Source organism: Miniopterus schreibersii (genome assembly GCF_964146895.1).
Source record: "Miniopterus schreibersii genome assembly, chromosome: 7".
Lineage (NCBI taxonomy): Eukaryota > Metazoa > Chordata > Mammalia > Chiroptera > Miniopteridae > Miniopterus > Miniopterus schreibersii.
This window is the reverse complement of record NC_138108.1, coordinates 67,528,332-67,549,555: the sequence shown is the minus strand read 5'-3', so window position 1 is coordinate 67,549,555 and position 21,224 is coordinate 67,528,332. Positions and strand designations below refer to the sequence as shown.

The 21,224-nt window shown below is 38.0% G+C and overlaps 1 protein-coding gene across 1 annotated transcript in view; it reads left to right on the top strand.

The window, feature by feature from the left end:
• Positions 1 to 21,224, top strand: part of THSD7B (thrombospondin type 1 domain containing 7B) — a gene marked incomplete at its 5' end in the record, with an annotated part of 630,914 nt that overhangs the window by 423,043 nt on the left and 186,647 nt on the right. Inside the window, 2 exons of the mRNA XM_081142191.1 lie at positions 2,277 to 2,468; positions 9,766 to 10,029. Of these exons, the coding sequence (XP_080998317.1) occupies positions 2,277 to 2,468; positions 9,766 to 10,029 (456 nt within the window). The remainder of the gene's footprint in view (positions 1 to 2,276; positions 2,469 to 9,765; positions 10,030 to 21,224) is intronic.

Sequence of the window (21,224 nt, the reverse complement as noted above, 5' to 3'; positions counted from 1 at the left end):
CCTCACAACTCTTGGTTATATATGTTGCTATACTCATATAGATGAGTTATACTCACTACAGATGAGGAGACTAAAGCATAAAAAATGTAAGTAACACATCTCAGTTCACTTAAATCCCAAATGTTTCGATTTGTATTTGCATCCATGTCATTTGACAACAAGGTCTGTTAATTCCAACATATGCTCTAGCTATTCTTTAATTTCTTATGCTTTCATTTATTAATGCAAAATACTTTGATATAGTTATTCGTTAATTCGGTGTATTCTACTTTATATAATTTGCAGAACTTTAAATATTTATCATAGCATTCAAATGTTAGACATTCATTTTCTAGAAGGTCTTTTGAATATTGTAAAATAATTTCTCACTATAAAAATTCTCATTTTTAAGAGAGGGGAGGGGTTAAATTTCTAGTAGCAATGCTTTTTAAAAATATTTAAAGTTCTTCATGTTATCCAGTGCATTCTCAATTTGGGGGAAAAATTTACTTGGCCTGATAAAAATCCCCTAAATCGATTCCAAATTGTTTATCTAAACATACAATGCAGATAATATCTGCTCTGATACTACTTAAAGTATCTTGCTGTATTCATTGTTAATGGCTGTAATGTTCCCAATTTTAAATAATGCAGGTGATGTTGGCTTGATGTGTGATTAATTCTGTTCCCAGGATGTGGCTAACAACAAAGCTACTCAAAATTAATGACTATTCTCACCTGCCACAGTGCAGATATACAAACTGGGAAGTAATATGCGTGCATCCATTGTCATCTTAGCTAATTCCTTGGATCTAAATCATTAGATAGGTTTGGCTTTCTAAAAAATGTTATTCAGATTGACTTGTTTGTTGTGCTCAGAATAAAGAGAATAATTCAGAATGTAAGAATGGGTAACTAAAAGGAACCCCTACGTACAGTGACCCTGTACTGGAGTAGTTTATATATATAAAGAGTTTTAACAATGTTGATCCTAAGCTGCAGTCTATTTATTCCTTGTAACTTGGTAAATTTTAAAGAGCTGTAATAAAAATGATCCTACACAATGGTTTCTTTAAGATCATGAACTGAGCAAATGCCCATTAACACGCACGAGGTCCAATGACACCATGCCAAATGTGAGTGGGCAGTGGGCAGGCTGATCAAAACCGCCTGGGGCATTTACAGTCAACATATCCCTGGGTTTCTCCCCCTGAGATGCTGATACAGCAGGTCTGAAGTCATGCCATGGAATTTCTGTCTTCTCATAGACATCTATGGTTAGGAATCAGTTTAGAATAGTTTTCAACTGGGGGCAGTGTTTGGCAGTGTCTGGAGTAATTTTGGTTTTCACAGCTGGGAGGGTATGTGTGCTACCAGTATCTAATGGGTAGCAGCCTGACATGCTGATAGATATCCTACAACACACAAGAAACACTCATGTACCCACACATACAAAAAAAAAATTTTCAATCTAAAATGTCAATAGTGACAAGATTTAGAAATGCTCTTCTAGAGAATGTAAAGATATATTATTAGAGAGTCTATAATTAAAGATTAATAAAAGATGTTCAAATGTATTATTCATAATTAAATGTTATTAGTCCAAACATCAAACAAAAAGCAAAATTTTATAAATGTTTTAGTTATTTTACGGTATGACTAGAGACCGTCTAGTTCACAAAGTATGTGAAAGGAACTTGGGAGAGTTCTCTATCTGCAATTGGTAGTGGGGATTATCTGAATCAGTATGCCTGTATTTGAAAAAAAGTTAAGATTTTTAACTGTTCCTGAAATTTTAATAAGGAGAAAAAAGTTTACTTATTAAGAAATTCCTTCTTAAATGCTGTGAAGTGAACACAGGACCACTTCTATAAGTGACATTTAAACAAGCAAACTGACAAAAAAATCTAGGAAGACTTCAGATGTTTCTGTGGGTTTGTTCTTTTTTGTCTTCATATTACTCTCTTACGGGTTCTCTTACCTACCTTTGTATCATCCCTAGGGATCAGATGCTCATAAGCAGGACATATATAATAAATTACTGAAAGTTATTTCGGTTGCTGTCAGTATGGGGTTTGGATTAATAATGTAACCAATTAACTCCTCAAATATCTCCACTGGCAGCAATAGCCATTAAATTTTTAGAAGTATGGGTAGTTATGTTGAACACCTTTTGCAACCACAGTGATAACTAAATTTTCACATATTAGGGGATTCTGCTCTTTTTGCCAAAGAACCAGCAGACTGATTTACTCAAAATAATAAAATAATCCATGTGTGTATTTTTTTTTTTTTAGCTGTCTCATGCATCTCTGATGACAACCAGTCGGCAGAAATGACTGAATGCCTCAAGCAGGCAAACATGCCCCCCCTTGTGCAGGAATGCACTGTCCCATGTCGGGACGACTGCACCTTCACTGCTTGGTCCAAGTTCACGCCCTGCTCCACAAATTGCGAAACAACCCGAAGTAGAAGGCGACAGCTCACAGGTAAGGTGACTTTTCATGGCTTAGCTTCACAGCGGTGATGCATGCCTGAACTTCCCAAGGACAATGGAAGCCCTAGAAAGAGGAAATGGTACCAGGTCCCCTGCTCCCCGACCCTTCCCTGCCGTTCTGTCCCCTCTGTGCCTGTGCTTAGCACATCCTATGTACTCAATTAATATTTGTTAAATGGATCAGTGGGAACCATTCTGTAGCTATGGACTTCTCTGTACAGCTTTATAATCTTTGTACTAGTCATAAATGGCAATATATTTACCAACTTTCCTGGAATGGTTAATGGCTAAATTTTCTGGTGTTTGCCATGCCAGGATCTCAGCAAGGTTGAAAGCAGTAATTATTTGTAAAGAACATCAAAGTTATATCTAACTTATGTCATCATCTTCCGCTATTACCTTATGAGCAATTTAACATTTTGAAATTTTAGTAGTGTGAAGTAAAAATCAAGTTGCATACATAGATTCTGCTTTTGTGGTATATTATTAATTATTGATTCTGTTTGCATCCATGAAATTTAATGGAAATGAAAGCAATCACTAGTCTAATCAAGGTCCTGGAGGATTTTTTGCCTGTAATATACAAATACTTGAGGCAGTAGTGTATTTTACTACTTGTCTAGGTAAATATGCCAGAACTTCTCTTAATTATACATGTACTTGTATATGTAGAAAACTTAATTCAGGGAATGGAGAACCAAAGGAAAAATGCCAAAATAATCATTGGGATAATAAAATTGGTGTTGACAGTGAAGAACCCAGTACAATGACCATTTGTTATCAGCAGTTCAAGTGCTAATTCTCTTGTTTTCAAGACCCCTTTGTTTGAATGCATTGCTTATGAGTGTTTTAAATTTAACTCACTCCAATAGATTTACTTAATGGGTGAGAGCATTTAACAGTATTTCTGCATACAAATCAGGAGCCCATTCATAAGTGAAGGTGAAAGTTATAATCACATATAGGAACATCCAATAAAATAAGCTGTACTTTGTGCTCTCTCCTCTACAAAAATCTTTGCTTATATAATTTTAAGCAACATTGCTTATGTTTCTAAGATTAAACAATATAACAGGATACATAATGGGACAGGAATAATTTCAAGTTCAGGAGGCTACTCAAGTGAAACTTGGTTTGCATGTTCATCCATAATGCTTTATATCTTAGGGATGAGCAAGAATCTCCTATAGAGGGGGCAAAAAATTTTAATTAGAGACCAGTTTTTCTGTCTTGAAGTTTACCCTTGATATTTTATACTTGCAAACTGAAAGGAAAATATTAAAAAATTTGGATTATTTTTTTCATTTTACAACCAGCATAGTTTATTGTGAATTGTCAAAATTTTAATGAATTTAACTTATTTTATTTTTTTTAACTTATTTTAAAAATATTTTATGAAAATATTGAACTGTTGAACATTTTTCTGCAAACTCTATCTTAAAAATTACTTGTACTAAAAATGTATTTAGAATTTATTTTCTAAATTATTAACTGCTATGCTTTTAGCTGGCTAAATGATCTTTTGTGTGTCTTAATATCTAAGTTACACCAAAACAACTGGTCAATTTAATACATGAGTTCTGCAAAAATACTAGTCAAATAAATCATTTATTATTGTTGTTGAAAAAAAGGGTAATGAATTGAAATTTTCAACTTCTGAAGCTTATTTTGATTGTGACATAATGCATGCATTTTGTTTTCTTCCATATAATTTGGTAGTAAACTTACTAAGCAATCCCTAACATGAGTGACAATAAAAGGCATGAACTCAGACCACAAAACAATGTGACTCTTTAACACACTGCCCATGGAGAAGCACACACACAAATACAGGCCCCTCCACATTGAATAGGGGACTATCCAGGGTGTTTGTTTTTCTTTTTCCATTTCTAACAGGAGACTTCAATATCTGGGTGTGTTTTCTGTTTGTTTTTTTTGGAGTTAAAACTCCTTATTGTCCTGTCCAGGGAGCCCACACACAGGAATCTGTGGGGCAGGGGTGAGGGGCAGCACAGGCCCTTCCCACGATTCAAAGAGAAGAGGGCGCCATGGTAGGTGGGAGGAAACTGCTCCCCTTCAACTCCCCGTTGGTGCTGCTGCTCTGATGGCCCCCACATCTTGGACCCAAGGGGTGTCATCACTAACATGAGACCCACACCTGGAACCAGGGCCAGGCTTTGTTTCCACTGCTCTGATCTACAGGGTGTCACTCATCTCTCCAGCCTGACTGGGGGAGCCCTAGCCCCAAATTGCAGGGGAAGATGGGCCCAAGTGCTCAGAGGCCCTGGGAGAATGGGAAGAGGGGACTGCAAAGTCCGGAGGGCCCGAGGAGATGGGCCACAAACTACCCCTAGTGCAGCTTCTGGCCAAAGGGGAGCCCATGCGGCCCTCCTGGATCATTCTAGAGGCTAGTGGTGAGGCCCCAGGGCAGCTTAGCTTATGGAGACTTCCTAGTGTACCCTGCCCACCCCAGGACCAGAACCCTGGCAGGAGGACAGGCTCCAAATCCATCTCTGGCCCCATCTGGTGGATCCAAAGTTCCCCACCATGCACCGAACTGAGGCAGAGGGAGTCCAGCAGGCAGCACAGGAGCAGCTCTACAGAGGGAAGCTAAAACCTTTCCAACAGAGGAACAGAGAGGGTGCCTCAAGCACTGGGGTCACCAGCTGGGGAAGGAAGGAACAGGGAACTTCTGAGTGACAGTGAGACACAAGACGCAACTAAACACCCCTAGCCCCTGCTCACCCTCAGCCCTATTCCATCCCACTTAGCCCAGACCCCTGGGTCAAAACCAGCAGCAGGCCCATCCCTACCTTTTGGGGTGAGTTGTATCTAAACAAGATCATCACAGGCCTTAGATATAGTGGTAATCAAATCAGTGCTTTATATAATGCTAGAAATAATCCAGTACATAGAAGATACATCCAGGTTTTAATATATATAATAACTGGATGACTAATACACACATATTTAATACTTACTTTAGTTCTGTGATTTTTTTATGGGATCAGTCGAAAATTTCCCTCTGACTTAAGGAGAAAAATGTCTCTAGAGTTATAGTAGTGATTGATTTTTTAAAAAATTATTAGTAGCTGATTCGAATCCAAAGGTTAATGCTGCTTTTGACTAGAAAGTAGTCAAAGTAAAGATCACTGATAAGTTGTTCCTTATTGTGAGAACCATTTCTGCATTAACTAACTTGCTCAAATCCTTCAGTGATGGCATGTAATTAAGAAAGATCATAAATACAGAGAGAGTATATATTGTACAGAATATTTGTTCTGCCACGAACTTTCGGTTGCCTTGTAGATGAACATTTTCTTTCTTTTCTCTCTCTCTCTCTCCATCTCAACCTCTCTTCCTCCTTTCTTCTCCCTTCTTAAAATGTTCTTGTTTCAATGATACTATGAACATTTTTTGTTTACCACTTACATGTGCTAGGCTTTGGGCATACTGCAAGGGAATCAGATAGACATGATCCTAACTTAGAGCTTACAGCCTAGTGGGAAACAGAGATTTTACTAGTATAGTACCTGCTCAGTGTAGTGCAGCACAGTGGAGTACCTGCTCCAGGAGCTGTTATAAAGGGTGAGGTATTGGTTTCGTATTGCTGCTGTTACAAACTACCACAAATGTGTTGGCTTAAAACAATACAAATTTATTATCTCACAGCTCTGTAGGTCTGAAGTCAGACATGGGTTTCATGGGGCTGAAAACAGGATCTTGGCAGGATTGAATTCCTTTATAGGGGAAAAGCTCTTTTCTTTCCTTTTCTGGCTTCTGTAGGCTGCTCACATTCCTTGGCTCATGACTCTCCTTTCCCCCATAATGAAATCTAGTGACATTGCATCTCTGTGACAACTCTTCCATAGTCATATTTTCTCTGACTTTCCAGTCAATCAGAAAAGGTCCTCTGATTTTAAGATGATGTGATTAGGTTAGTCCCACCCAAAGCGTCCAGACTAATGTCATCTCAAAGTCTATAATCTTAGTCACATCCGCAAAGTTGATTTTGCCATCTAATGGAGCATGATTACTAGTTCAGGGCTTATGATGTGACCAGCCTTGGAGAAGCATTATTCTGCCTACCACTAAGTACATGAGAAGAACACCCGGTCTAGACCTGAGATGCAGAGGGTGTTCACGATGGCTTCCTGGAGGGAGTAATCTACTAGTTTGGACCTGACGGGCATGTAGGCATTAACTAGGCTGTGGAGGATGATAGATGGTGAGAATGTCTGGAGTAGAGCATGCAAAGGCAAGAAATCAAGTGAGTAATTTCTAGGAACTGAAAGATGCTCAATATTACTAGCTAGCAACATGTGTCGACACAAGAAATGTCCAAACCTAAAGAGAATTTTTATAAGAGTTTGAGACAAAAACTGACAACATATGCCAGGGAGCAGGATCTCTAATGCTCCAGAGAATAACAGTTTTGCAGTTTCTTTTATGCACTTGAAATTAAGAAGTGAGCATAAAGAAGATTATATGAGGTAGAAAAAAGCTAGGCAGGAATTGAATTTCAAGGTTATGTGCTTTCTTAAGGGAGGTTACATCTTCAAGGGGTTCTTGTTATGTCATCTCAAAGGTGTGTTAACCTACATTCACAAAAACAATGGACTTGCTTAAACAAGGCTTGCTTAAAAACCTTTCACTGAAGAAGTTCCAGGCCTGGGCATGACTACCCACCATGCCCAGCCTAGTTAGTTTATGAATATTACAGCACCCCGTTTTCATCCACACACGCCAGAAGCAGAGTGGTTCAACACAGGCAGGAGGCAGACACTTACGGGCTCAGATCCTATGGTCCTTGATAACCATGATGAGGAGTCCAGACTTCATTCCATGAACTGATGAGTCACTGGAGAGTTTAAGGTAGATGAATGATGTGATGAGGTTTCAATCTTTGTAAACTGGTCCTCACTGCAGTGTGGGGAACAGATTGAAGGGAATGAGGTACAGTGGCAATAAGATTTTGGAAGAAGCCGTTGTAGTGATTTAAGCTGGTGATTTGGAGATGAGCTAAATATGGGTGGTTTTTGGTTAGAATGGAAACAATGGACTAATTCAAGAGATATTTAGGTATTTGAAATCACAGGTCTTTGTCATTAAATAGATTTAGGTAATATAACAGAATGATTCGAGTATGACATTTCCAGATTTTGACTTGGTCATGTTGATATAACTGGGAAATGCAGAAGAAGGAAAGATAGCAGTACCAAGAGGATGAGTGTGGGTTTTGCCAGGTTGAATCTGATTAGTCTTTTAGGCATAGATTTCTAATCTGTGGCTCAGAAGCTTGAGCAAGAAATATGGGCTGAAGAAAATAATGAGGGATTTAAGAGTTCTAGATGGTTATTTAAACATTTTGTATGGGTAAAGATTAAGGGTCAGAGGAGATGAGAATCTAGGGCAGTGCCTCCAGGAATCCCATCAGTTCAGGGAGGTACAGAGGGAGAAAAAATAAAAAACAATACGGTGTGCCCAGAGGGATAGTGGGGGTGTGGGGTAGGGGTGAGGGACAAAAAGGTAAGGTGTGATGGAACTTGGAAAGGATATTTTAAGAGTGATAAAGTCATGTTCTGAACTATCTTTGAACAACCAAGTCTGAAATATAAGGGATAAAAGATATTTCAGGGCTTTGTTTTATTACTTTGGCAAGAGGAAGTAGTTTCAAGCAATAGGTAGACTCAGAATCCAGGGTTAAGTGTGTTGAGAAGACAGTGGAAATAGCAGAGATGGAGACAATAATACTTTATGGACATTTGGGAAATACCAGAGATTTGGGTAAGTTAAATGATGATGGAAAGGATCCAGTCCTGTTGATATATTTCTCAACCAGTAAATTTTCATAGCCATAATAGGGACTGTGTTTTTCAAACATATTCTTGGGAAGTGCCCCGAATTGGGAGAGGCAAGTGAATACATTCTCCCAGAGGGACAGTGGTGTGTCTGAAGCTTCTGCAGGATTATTTCGGGTCCTGTAGGAATCCTTCTTGTTTGTTGTGGCCATAATCATCAGGGAAGGCCCTGGCCTGGTTGTCCCGATACAATAACAATGTGACTTTGCTCCCAGGTCAGGGCACATACAGAAAGCAACCAATGGGAGCATGAATAGGTGGAACAACAAATCAGTGTTTCTCTCAATTTCTCTCTCTCTCTCTTTTTCATCAATCAATAAACATTTTTTTTTAAAAAAAGCATCAGGGAAGGCCACAAAGCCAATCATCAGGTGACAACTATAGAATTGTTGTGTGTAATATAAACTGTAACACAAGGAGAATGCAGCCCATGCTTTAGCTTGTATCAGGTATTTCTAAAACAGCCATACAGACTGGAAATAGATCAATAAAAATGCCTGCTTTTAATAACCAACCATGGCTAGCTAAGGACCCACTAATGAGGAAACAAAAAGTGGAATTACTAGATCTAGGAAAACTTGTAGGAACCTAGAGGAAGCGTGTTGACAGAAAAGTTTAATCAAGTTACAGGCCAACTTGGAATCCATTAAACATGATTATCTAGTACTCAGAGCTGTGAGAAATGACTCTGCATTGTCATTACCCAAAGTTGGGATTGCAACAAAAAGCCCATCAAAGTCATTTGGTAAAGTCATATTCAGAATCCTTAAGTTAAAAGTCTCTCAAAGTAGAAGTCATAGCTTTTTCTCAGAATAAGTTATCCAATATGATTTTAGCATTTATTTCAGTCTACTGATTATGTCAGTGTTGTGAGATGCCTGATAATGGGAAACAAAATAAGTTCCACTTTGTCTATCACACCGAAGTGACACCGAGCCTCACTCCACTGTATGGGAGGATATTATTTTGCTCCTTGAATACATAATCTGTTTTTAAAAAGTTACTTGAAAAAAGAGGGAAGTAGTCAATATTTCTACCATTCTGTTAGTTTCCCTGGCAACCATTAATTTCAAGGAAAATGGTAACAGGGTAATCAATCTGTTTTTATCAACAAATTGTAGGGAAAATAATAAATAAATTAACAAGAATTTTCTAGCTGTTGAGCCACTCTAGCAAACATTTCCTCAGTATTTTGTGCCACTCTCCAACATAAAACCACTATTTTTTGGTTAAGTTGACTTGAATTTCACAGTTACTCTAGGAGTTGCTTACACTGTCCTAGGATTTAGTTCCATGCACAAGAGTGAAGCACAAAGGCTTTACTTTAAGACTTAATGTTTGTAAGAGCTTTTACATATAACAATGTGAGTGACTTTTAACAAAACAGCAGACGTGAAACTAATACACCGATGCTTCTTGTTGGAACAGGAAAAAGCAGGAAGAAGGAGAGATGCCAGGACGCCGACATGTACCCTCTAGTGGAAACAGAACTATGTCCCTGTGATGTGTTCATATCCCAGCCTTATGGAAACTGGTCAGACTGCATCCTCCCTGAGAGCAGAAGGGAGCCCCGGCGCGGGCCGCGGGTGCGAGGAGCCGGCCAGGGGTGCGGGCCGGGCAGGCGCTTCCGAGCCGTGGCCTGCTCCGATGCGGGCGGCAGGCCCGCGGCCCCGTCCCGCTGCGGCAGTGCTGGTAAGGCGGGCGCGGGCACATGTGAACAGTGACACACGACATTGTTCCATAATGGTTTCCGTTCTTTCGTCAGTGACACAGTGCATCTCAGAAAATAGGGACACGGGAAGTGCACATAACCATTATCATCTGGATCGCTTTTTGGATCCATGACTCCCTTGCTTGCTGGCAGTGAGCACAGTTGCTGTAGTTCACGGAGAAAGCCAAAGCCCAATACAAATGAATGTATTTTGTGAATGTATTTTATTGGTGCTCTGATCATATAGACAGAAAGGATCAGGCCTTGAATCTTCTAAGGATGTTTACAAAATACCAGTGAAAATTAATTTTAAATGTTTTACAATACAATGTATAAGTTCACTCTGATTAGTAAAATAAAACGGGGGAGGGGGAAGAAATTTGGCCATCTGGGAGAGTTTTGTGAGATGTTAATCAGGTAGAAGATGTTTTTTATTTTTGTTTTTCTTTTATTTGAACTCGAAGTTGAAACATACGGGTGAATGGAGAAAAGACTGAAGATTTAATATAGTTGGGTTAAATGTTGATGGAAGAGGCTGAGACTAATGATTACAGTGGAATTTATGAATTTCATGCTCTGTTTGTAGGGAGCAGGTTACTATTTTTTTAAAGAGACTGAACAAGTTAGGAATTTTATAGAGGGTATGGAAAGAAAGAATTTGTGTCTGAACAGCAAACGTTGGGGGGAAAATGACTGATTCTCTTGCCCCTGCTATCTGCCCAGTTTTCTACTCTCCAGGTTCTTTCTTTCCCGATTGCTGCAATTGGGGGCGGCCAACTCCCTGGCATTTGCAGCCTGTACCAGGTCCCTTTATTTTCAGATGACAGATAAACTAGAACCTACAGGTTTCTCAGTATAGTGCTTGAGGCACTTCTGTGTGACAATGGATGTCTAATTAGTTTTTATAAAAAGGGAAGAGGGGCGAGGAATCCCCCATCATTCTAATGTCACTTATCGATTTATGTATTCATTCATTTGATAAAACCTATATATTGAATACCTGCTAAATATAGAACCTTGTCCTCTTGTATGATTTGGAGATAGAGTTATGAATCGATCAGGGAATTGTGCAGTTTATCTTCTAGCAGGTGATAGAAATTTCATAAAACGAATTTCAAGTCTTGATTAGCTCTTAAGGTGCCAGGAATAGAAAATTTTAGATTTTAGGCAAGTCCTCACTGAAGTGACATAAATTTGAGACATGAACAGTGAGAAGGAGGGAGGCAACCATGTGAAAAGTACATTCAAGGTAATTTTAGTTAGTGGGACAAGCATGCCCTGAGGGATGGAAGTCAAGAAGAAATCCTGGCCAAATAAAGGAAGCCCTGTGGTTTGACACGGGAAGTAAGGAGAGAGCTGTGTGAAGTGAGGTTGAAATGGGCAGAATCTTATGGGACAAAGCTAAGGAGTCTGGATCTAATTTAAGTGCGAGCATCAGCTGGGATATGTGTGTTTAAACAGCTCTTTGGGCAGAATAACTGTGTATAATGAATGCAGATCCATAGACAAGTCAGCTGCGCAATACACGGTCAGACAAACGCTGCAGAATATGTGATTCTATTTTGCTGTTGATATACAATTTGGGATTAGAGGAAATGAAATTTCATTGCTACAAGTGGACAAGTAATGGTTTTGAAAGAATGGAAAATGCAGAAAAACAATAGTCCAAGTGATCCAGTGATAACTGTGTGAATAAACTTTAATTCATCAACTTATAAAGTAAAAATGCAATCTGTTTTATATCTGATTCCAGATAAAATATGATTGCTTTCAATCGGCAATTAATTATCTTCATTAATATTTTATCCATAAATAACTTAGCATTTGCAGCTTAATTCTGTTGCAGCAACTTTATTAGCTTATCATATATAAGGTCGTATAGATAGAAGACAAAACTAAGTAACATAAATAATCACTTCATGACTTAAAGAACTATTATTTTACTTATTTGGAGTCACTGGAAAATATGTGAATTTAATCTTAATACATTTAGAAACTTTATAGTTTCTGTGTATGAGAGAAATTTTAAATTACTGAAAGATGCGTTACCTACTGTGAGCTGTCCTCATAAGTCCATCACACAGAAGGGACTGAATAATTATATTCTACCCTCAGATGTAGGAAAAAAAAAAAAATCATTTGCAATTTTTGCCAGAGGACCTGTTTTCTAAATCTTCTGCCTTCTTGATTGCAAAGGGCTTCATGCCACCACTTGAGGAGGAACTAATAGTATTAATAGTGCCCACTCTGGGGCAAAGAAATTAAACTCTGACAAGGTGAAGAATAGGTTTCCGTTTTTAATGTCGAGATTTTGCTGCTTTTTTTGCTTTAATGTGCGTTGCTATAAAAATTGCCATGATATTACTAATTTAGAGATATTTCTCCTAGCCGTGTTTTTCCATCTCAGCGGCTCTTAGCTCAGACTTGCGCACCTTTTCCTTATATGCACTGAAGTGCTTGGCCATCCACAGTCCCCGCTCAGCCCTTCCTCCTGCCATCCTTTCCTCCTATATCAATGAGAGAAATCTGTCCAAAAGACAAATCTGATCATTTCTCACATAAGTTTTGAACTCTCAGTGTCACCCTGTTGTCCAGGCGCCCTAGCGTGACTGCCAGCCCTTCATGACTCTCCCTTTTCGGCCCCTGAAGCCTCGCCCTCTCCGGTTGCATGCTGAGCTCCAGCTGTCTTCGAATTTTGCGTCTCACTATGTTCCATTTCCTCTCATGGGGCTTTTGCTTTCTGTACCTGTACACTTTACTTCTGCTATGACTTTAATTTTTTCTCCTTGCCACCTAAGTATCTAGTTGACTCCTAATAACCTCTCTGGACTTACATCAGAAATATTACCTCCTCTGGGAAATTATAGGCAGCATTGCTGTGAGTCCTTCCCCATCTTTTAGGACCCATCAGGAGCTGAGCATATCTGCTTTATGTCCCTTATCAAGACACAGGTCCCAGTCCTAGCGTTTCTCATATTTCATTTACCTCCTTTATTGGTAGTCCATCCTGCCAGAATGGGGGGGGGGAGTGCTCCTAAGGGAGGGGCTGTGTCAACCTCATTCTATCCTGATAAACACCTAGGAAAGTGTCAGCTTATAATCAATATTTTATAACAAAATACAGAATGTAAACCTGTGCCTATGCATAAGGAATTTTAATATACATATATATAAAATAATTATCTATGACTGGTGTAACAAAACCACATACTTGGTGGATTAAAACACAAGTTTTATTCTATCACAGTTCTAGAGGTCAGAAATCCAAAGTAAGTTTCACTGAATCAAAATCAAGGTATAGTCAGGGCCATGCTACCTTTAAAGTCTCTAGAGGGAGGATCTTTTTCCTGGGTTTTTCCAGATTCTAGAGCTGCACTCCTTGGCTCACTGCCTCTTGCTGTGGGAGAGCCTCTTTAGTGTCTCATGATGTTCTTCTGTGTCAAATCTCCCTCTCCCTTCTCATAAAGACACTTATAGTTCCCCTCCCTGTGCTGATACTTCAGGATGACCTTCCCATCTCCATATTTTTAACAGTCCCAACCACAAAGTCTCTTTTGGGACATACGGTAATATTCGCAGGTTAGAGACTAGAACCTGGATATCTTCCAGTGCTATTGTTCCTCCTACCACAATATGTTAATCTTGTTATGTTTTTGAGCTAAACTTTAAAGATGTTGTAAATGAAAAAGAATAGAAAACTTGTCTCAAGTGTTACGAGCATTCACATAGTGTATTTTATTTCTTTATGCGTGTGCTGTATACACAGGGGGTATTGAGGTTAATGATTGAGGTCATAATTCCAAAAACTATTAGGCAAATGTCATTGGCTAAAATGTAAAGGAGAAAGCAAAACTTGTTTTTAGGTATTTTCTTGAACAATGAAATGTGGAACCATTATTGTTTGTTTTTGCAGGGTGTGAGCCTTCTCTCCAGGTCACATGTTAACTTTATCTTGTTTCTTTTTTATGTTCTGTTTTCTAATTTCTACCTATTTCATGATTACTAGAGACAGAGGCTTACTGATAAGATCTCATTTGAAGAGAGGGCTCTGCTATTGACAGTGTTTGAGGCACTCAGTTTAAGAGCTCACCTAATGAAGGAATACATTAGGAATATGGCTCATTGGTTTATGTATTCATTCTTTTAACAAACATCTGTAACTGCTGGTTTTCATCAGCATCATTCCTATATAACAGTATAGAAAGGTAAGGAAATACTACTCACTGGAAATACAGTCTAATACAGGACTATTTTTAGGTACTTCCTAATTTGGGATTCTCCCTTTTCTGAGTCAGACCATACATTCGTGTGTGTGTGTTTTTTATTACAGTGAGACAGAAATTTTAGGACATCAAATGGTCAGTTTCATATACCTGTATTTCTTATCCAGAATTATGTCAAGATATGGAGTCAAGGTTTTTCTGTGGGTGATTGGAGGTGGACAGTGACAGAAGGCATGACTAGGGCCTTACAACCTTGTATCTGTGCATTTGATTGATGTACCTTTCTGGAAAAGGCAGTGTGTGTTGTAACCCTTCTCAAAGGAAAAATTAAGGGCCCATGACTAAATCTGTGTACAGCTTTCTTTTAACCTAATTGAAATAAAAGGCAGCATGTCTTAAACTATAAAGAGTAAACAGAACTTCTAAACACATGATTTTTAATTAAGAAATCAATGTCCTTCACTCTTTTTTTTAATACAAATAAGCAGATATTTTATGAAGAAATTAAAAATAACTATTTGCCTACATTCTTTAAAAATATAGTTCAATTCCCTAAGATCAGGAATAAAATGAGGATGTCCACTTTTGACTTCTTTTCAGCACTCTATCGGAGATTCTTGATAAGGCAATTAGGCAGATAAAGAATTTAAAAGTATCTAGATTAAAAGAGTAAAACTATATTTATTGGCAGATAATATGATCTTATAACTAGGAAATTCTAAAGAATTCCCCTATAAAACTATTAGAGCTAATAAAGAAATTTATCAAGTTTGCAGGGTACAAGATCAATATACCATCAATTATATTCTAAAGCTGGAAAAACATAGATCAATATATCAAATCAGATGTAGTTATATACACTAGCAATGAACAGTCCAAAAATAAAATTAGAATAATTTTATTGATAGCATAAAAAAAGAAAATAATAAATATAACAAAAGTAAAAAAATATATATGCTCTGAAAAATTTGAAACACTGTTGAAAGAAATTAAAGAAGACCTAAGTAACTGGAAAGATGTGCCATGTTTATGGACGGGAGTACTTAATAGTGTTAAAATGGATCTATAATTTAACCCAATCCCATTAAAAAAAATTTCCACTGACTTTTTAAATAGAAATTGACAGACCGATCTTACAATTCATAAGGGAATGCAAGAAACCAAGAATCATTAAATCTTGAAAGTAAAGAAATAACTTGGAGGACTCACATTTTCCAATTTCAAAACTTACTACAAAGCTACAGTTATCAAGGCACTGTCGTGCTGACATATGGATAGACATATAGGTAAATGAAACAGAGTTGGAAGTCCATGTATGCTCAACTGATCTTTAAGAAGTGTGCCAAGACTATTTAATGGGGAAAGAATAGTCTCTTCAACAAACAGTATTGAAACAACTGAATATCCATAGGCGAATGAACCTTGAACCCATGCTTACACTATACACAGAAATTAACACAAAATTCATGATAAACCTAAGTATAATAGCTAAAACTATAAAACTCTTAAAAGAAAACAGCTATAAATCTTAGTGATTTTGGCTAGGCAAAGTCGTTTTAGATCCAGTACTAGCAACAAAAGAAAAGAATAGATAATTTTTATCAAAATTAAAAATGTATGTATTGCAAAGGACATTAACAAGAATGTATAGAGACAATCTATAAAAGGGAAAAATATTTGTAAATAATATATCCAATAAAAGACGTGTATTGAAAATATATAAAAAGTCCTATAAATAGTCAAAAGAAAAATAACCTCCTTGAAAAATGATGAAAGGATTTAAATATTTATTTCCCCAAAGAAGATCTACAAATGGCTAATAAGTACCTGCAAAGATGCTCTACAGCATTAGTCATTAGGGAAATGCAAATCAAATCATGAGATATAACTGCACACTTACTAGGATGGCTACAGTAAAAAAGACAAATAAGTGTTGAGGATGTGAACACTTATTCATGGCTGGTGGGGATGTGCAGTGGTGTAGTTGCTTTGAAAAACTGTTTAACAGTGCTTTAAAAAGGTAAACATAGCCCGGCTGGCGTGGCTCAGCGGATGAGCATTCACCTAGGATCCAGGAGATCGCAGTTCGATTCCCGGTCGGGGCACATGCCCGAGTTGCGGGCTGGATCCCCAGTAGGAGGTGTTCAGGAGGCAGCCGGTCAATGACTCTTTCATCATTGATGTTTCTCTCTCTCCCTTTCTCTCCCTGAAACCAATAAAGACATATTTTTAAAAAAGATAAACATACAGATACTTTATGACCCAACAAATAAAATATATACCCAAGAGAAATTAAAACACATTCATGAAAAACACAAATATTTAGCAGCATTACTCATGAAAGCTGAAAAGTGGGAATACCTTTATTTTTATCAACTAATAAATGGATAAATAAAATGTACCATATAATATAATGAAAATTATTGGACAATTTAAAGGATGTCATATTGATACCTACTACAGCATAGATGAATCTTAACATTATAGTAAGTGAAATAAGTCAGTCACAAGAGGCCACATAGTGTATAATACTATTTACACAAAATGTCCAAAACAGTCAAAACTATAGAGATAGAAAGTGGGTTAGTGTTCACCTAGGCCTGAGAAGGAGGGGGGTGGGTACTGGAACAGGGAGAGATTCTGTATCAGTCCACTGCCATACAAAATATCAGAGTGGGGTGGCTTAAAAATTTTTCTCAGTTCTAGAGGCTAGAAGTCTGAGATCAGGATGCCATCATTGTGTGGTTCTGATGAGAGGTCCTCACCCTTCCTGCCTTGTACATGGCCACATTCTTGCTGTGTCCTCACATGGCAGAGAGTGAACAAGCTTCTGGTGTCGGTTATAAAGGGCACTGATCTCAACATGAGGCCCCTACCCCCCTTACCTCACCTAAACCTAATTACCTTCCAAAGGCACCCTCTCCAAACACCATCACACAGGGGCTTAGGGCTTTAGTATCTAAACTTGGGAAGGACACAGTGCTGTCCATAGCAGACTACTAATGGATGTGCGGAGTTTTGGGGGGCGATGAAAATGTTCTAAAACTGATCATGGTAAAGGTTGTACAATTCTCTGCATATACTAAAAACCATTGAATTGTGTGGTTTTTTGTTAATGCTCACTATAGGATGTTTTTTCCTTTGATTTTCAGAGAAAGTGGAAAAAGAGAAGGAGGAAGGGGTGGGGGGAGAGAGAGAGAGAGAGAGAGAGAGAGAGATCAATGTGAGAGAAACACATTGACTGGTTGCCACCCACACATGCCCCAACCAGGGTCAGGTAGCGAACCAGCAACCCAGGTACATGCCCTTGACTGGGAGTCGAACCCTTGACCCTTTGGTGCATGGGCCAACACTTTAACCACTGAGCAACACTGCACATCAGCCAGGGCTGAATTGTGTATTTTAAATATTTGTATTATATGTGAATTATATCTCAAAAGTAGAAAAATAAAATTCTGAGATCTAATTAATAATCCAAAGGAATAATTCAGTGCAAAATATGTGCAACATGTCTCTGTATGTTTACACATGTATGTATATGTGTGCATGCATATGTGTGCATACATACACATACACACATTCACAGACATATCTAAAATATAAGTATTAGAGATTTTTACTTATGTGGAGGAATTTTTTTGAGAATGTCTTATGTTAGGAACAGTCTTGTAAATATGCAAAGTTAATTAAATGGAGAACATACCAGCAGGGTAATATGAACAGAGTGTTCTGGGAAGACAGTGATGAACTAATCCTGGATGGCCTCAGCACCAGTGTCTCAGGAGACAGGGAGTATTTGATAAGACTCTTGAAGAAGGGAGGGTGCATTGTGTTTTGGTCAAGGTAACTAGTACTGTGTGACAAAGGTCTAGGTAGGCAATGGGAGACAAGGTTAGAAATGTCAGTTGGAGTTATCTCATATGCTAAAAAGACTTGATTATTCCAGGCGTTTTTTTAAAGCTCAAATAATGTTTGAACTTTTTTATTTTTTAAGGGACTCATATCTAACAGAGCTCCAGTATTAACTAAAATTATTTTTATGATTAAATTACTTATATATGTTTCAACATAGAATGGAACATAACCTTCTTATGTTTATAGGACATAAACTATATACTGAGAGATACAAAATTTTTAATGTTAAATTTTGTAATTTTTCTCTCTAAAAATATCTGTGGATGCTGAGATGCCAAAGAGCCACACTTGTATAATTCAGCTTCAGGACAGTAGTTCTCAACCTTCTCCCTCTGGTGACATGTTTATCTAATAGTGTTTCCCAAGATTATACTCATCAGAAGTGAATATTCCCCAAGGTCTGTCCATAGATAAAATTGCCTGAGGACATGTGAAACCCAGCTCTCCTTGTATCTCTCCCACTGACTCTTCAGATCCCCAGCTGTCAGGGCCTTGCTGCTTTAGAAAGCAGGGTTGTCAACCAAGGCTGTTGTAATAAGATTCAATGTTTATTTTAGAAAGATAATTCTGGCTTCAGGGTTGAAGTTGTATTAGATAAAAATAAAAATTAAATGTAGAGAAACCAACCAGGATCAAGTTGCATTGGCCCCTGTGAGTGAAAAAGGAGAGCCCATGGCGATGGGGACGGAATAAAAATTTGAGAGCCAGGAGGGATAATGCTGATTAGCGGTGGAGAAACAGGGTGGGGTCAGGAATAATTGAAAGCTGGGTCAGAGATGGATGGTGACACTAAGAAGGTAAGGTATACCTGAAGAGTGGACTGAGCGGAGCACTTATTAGAGATGTGAAAAAATGCAACTGTAAATATTTGATTAGTCAGAAGAAAGAAGTTTTTATAATTAGAGATTTGGGATATGGATTTGGGAATAGCTTATAGGTGGCAAGGTAGGTGGTATGAATGATGTTGAAACTTGGAGGGGTGACTTCGGTACACTAAGAAATATTTTTGAGACGGTGGTAGGAGCGACGTCCACCTTGTGCTCTCAACCTCCTGGCTGACTAGAAGCCTATCACCATGTCTTTTGGACAGCTCTAAACTTGGAAATATATTTATGTTTAAGTCTAAATGTAACTTCTTGCATCCATTGGTTCCAAATTAACTTTATTCGATTTGTTAACCTAAAAATAAAAGACCAAAATGAGTAATAATAAGCATTTATTATTTTAAACACCCCCTCAAAAAATAGCTATTCAGGAATCACTAATTCAGGAAGAAGCCCAAATAGAGTTCTGATTAGGAGAAAGAGGCAAGGGGTATTTAGAGATAAGCTAACCTAGTGACACTATTCTAAACAAGGTTTTTAATTTTTAGTTTGGCTGCCATCAGTCCCATAGTTATGGTATGTCTTTCTTGTTATCCTTGCAACAGTTCAACAAGGTTGCTTTCGACCCAGTTTAAAGGTCACTTTGCCCTGTTTTAACTCACTAAAGGTTCAAGGGATAAGACGCGCAAGGTGGTTCCTCTGGCGTGACAGCTCTGGCCCCATTTTGAAGTGGCTCCATATATGTATATTTTTTACAAATTAAAAACAAATCTAAAATATTGTTTACATAAGAGCATTTTAAAAATCTGAAAATACATGTAATTCCCCTGCCTTTATAAATGTATAAATGTTTTCTTTTCCAGGCTAAATATCCAGAGTGTTCTGTAGCCTGACTCCTATGGAATCTCTAGTCCCTTCCTTACTGTGCTCTTTTCTCCAGTATGTTTCCATTTGGCAGTAAGCACTTAACTGATAGTAAAGGAACATGATGTCCCAAGGTCACCTTCAACCACACATTTCATGTCCCATATGCTGCCAGCATTCTGCACTTCCTCCCGCTGTCCCCATGCACCTTTGGCTCTGGCATGACCCCATTCGTTTGCCTATGTTCTTTTTTCAGTCTGCTGTCTTTTTCTCTAAAAGGTGAACTTAGCTTCTCACCTTTTGAGCCCTAAAGCAAAGCAGTTTCTTCAGTTCTTCTAAGAGTATTTTTCCAAACTTCTCCATCAGACCAGTCGTACATTCTCACAGAAATGTAACCAGACTTTTATGCGGAGCATGATTTCTATTAGACTTTATCTCTTTGTGTGTTTTTCTCCCCTTCTGAATTATTAGCCTCCAAGTATTAGCTCATTTCTTCATTAATTCAGGACATATTTATTAAACACTGATGTGCCAAGCACTGTGACACACCTTGAATATATAGTGACAGACAAAACATACATGATCCTTGCCTTCATGGAGCTTGGAGTTTGCAATATAGTAGTTGAGAGCGATATTAAGAAAATATATACAGAGACTATATAATGTCTAAATTTTCCTAAAATGCTATGATAAAAAGAACCAGGGTACTGTGAAAGAATGACAAGGGAGGGAGTCACTCAAACTGGGAAACCAGAGTAGGCCAGTAGGGATCTAAAGAGCAAAGGCTGAATAGGTATATAATAGGGACGGGACATACTTTCAGCCAGAGTAGAGACTTAAATAATGTCTCTTGAATAAATAGGGGTCCAATATTGCCGATAGTCTATTCTCCCACCTTCTTTGGCCCATGTTAATAGTACTTTTGTGTAGGTTTTGTTTTATAAGCCATCTCAAATACTTCTTGGTAGATTAAATTTACATTAAAATAAGCAAAATGCATAATTTATTTTGTATAGTGACTATATTAATGCACTTTGAGTTTGTAGTAAAAAAAATTTCTGACATCTGCTTTTTAGGAACTGCTATAAAACTTTGCACCTCCCATTCTGAGTATAGACGTTCAGTTGCCTTTTGGGTACCATATTGTAGAGCTGTGCTTTTCTCTGAATTATTCTTCAAATAATAATGATCTGCAGCTATTGTCCCAGCTTGTTAAGCACTCTAAATCTTGATTCTGACATCCAGCAGATCTGCCATAACTCTTGGCTTTCCGTCCTCCCAAACTTGATGAGCAAGCCACCTGTGTCATTAACTAAGTCCTTAAAATGTTGAATGGAAGGGACCGAGCAC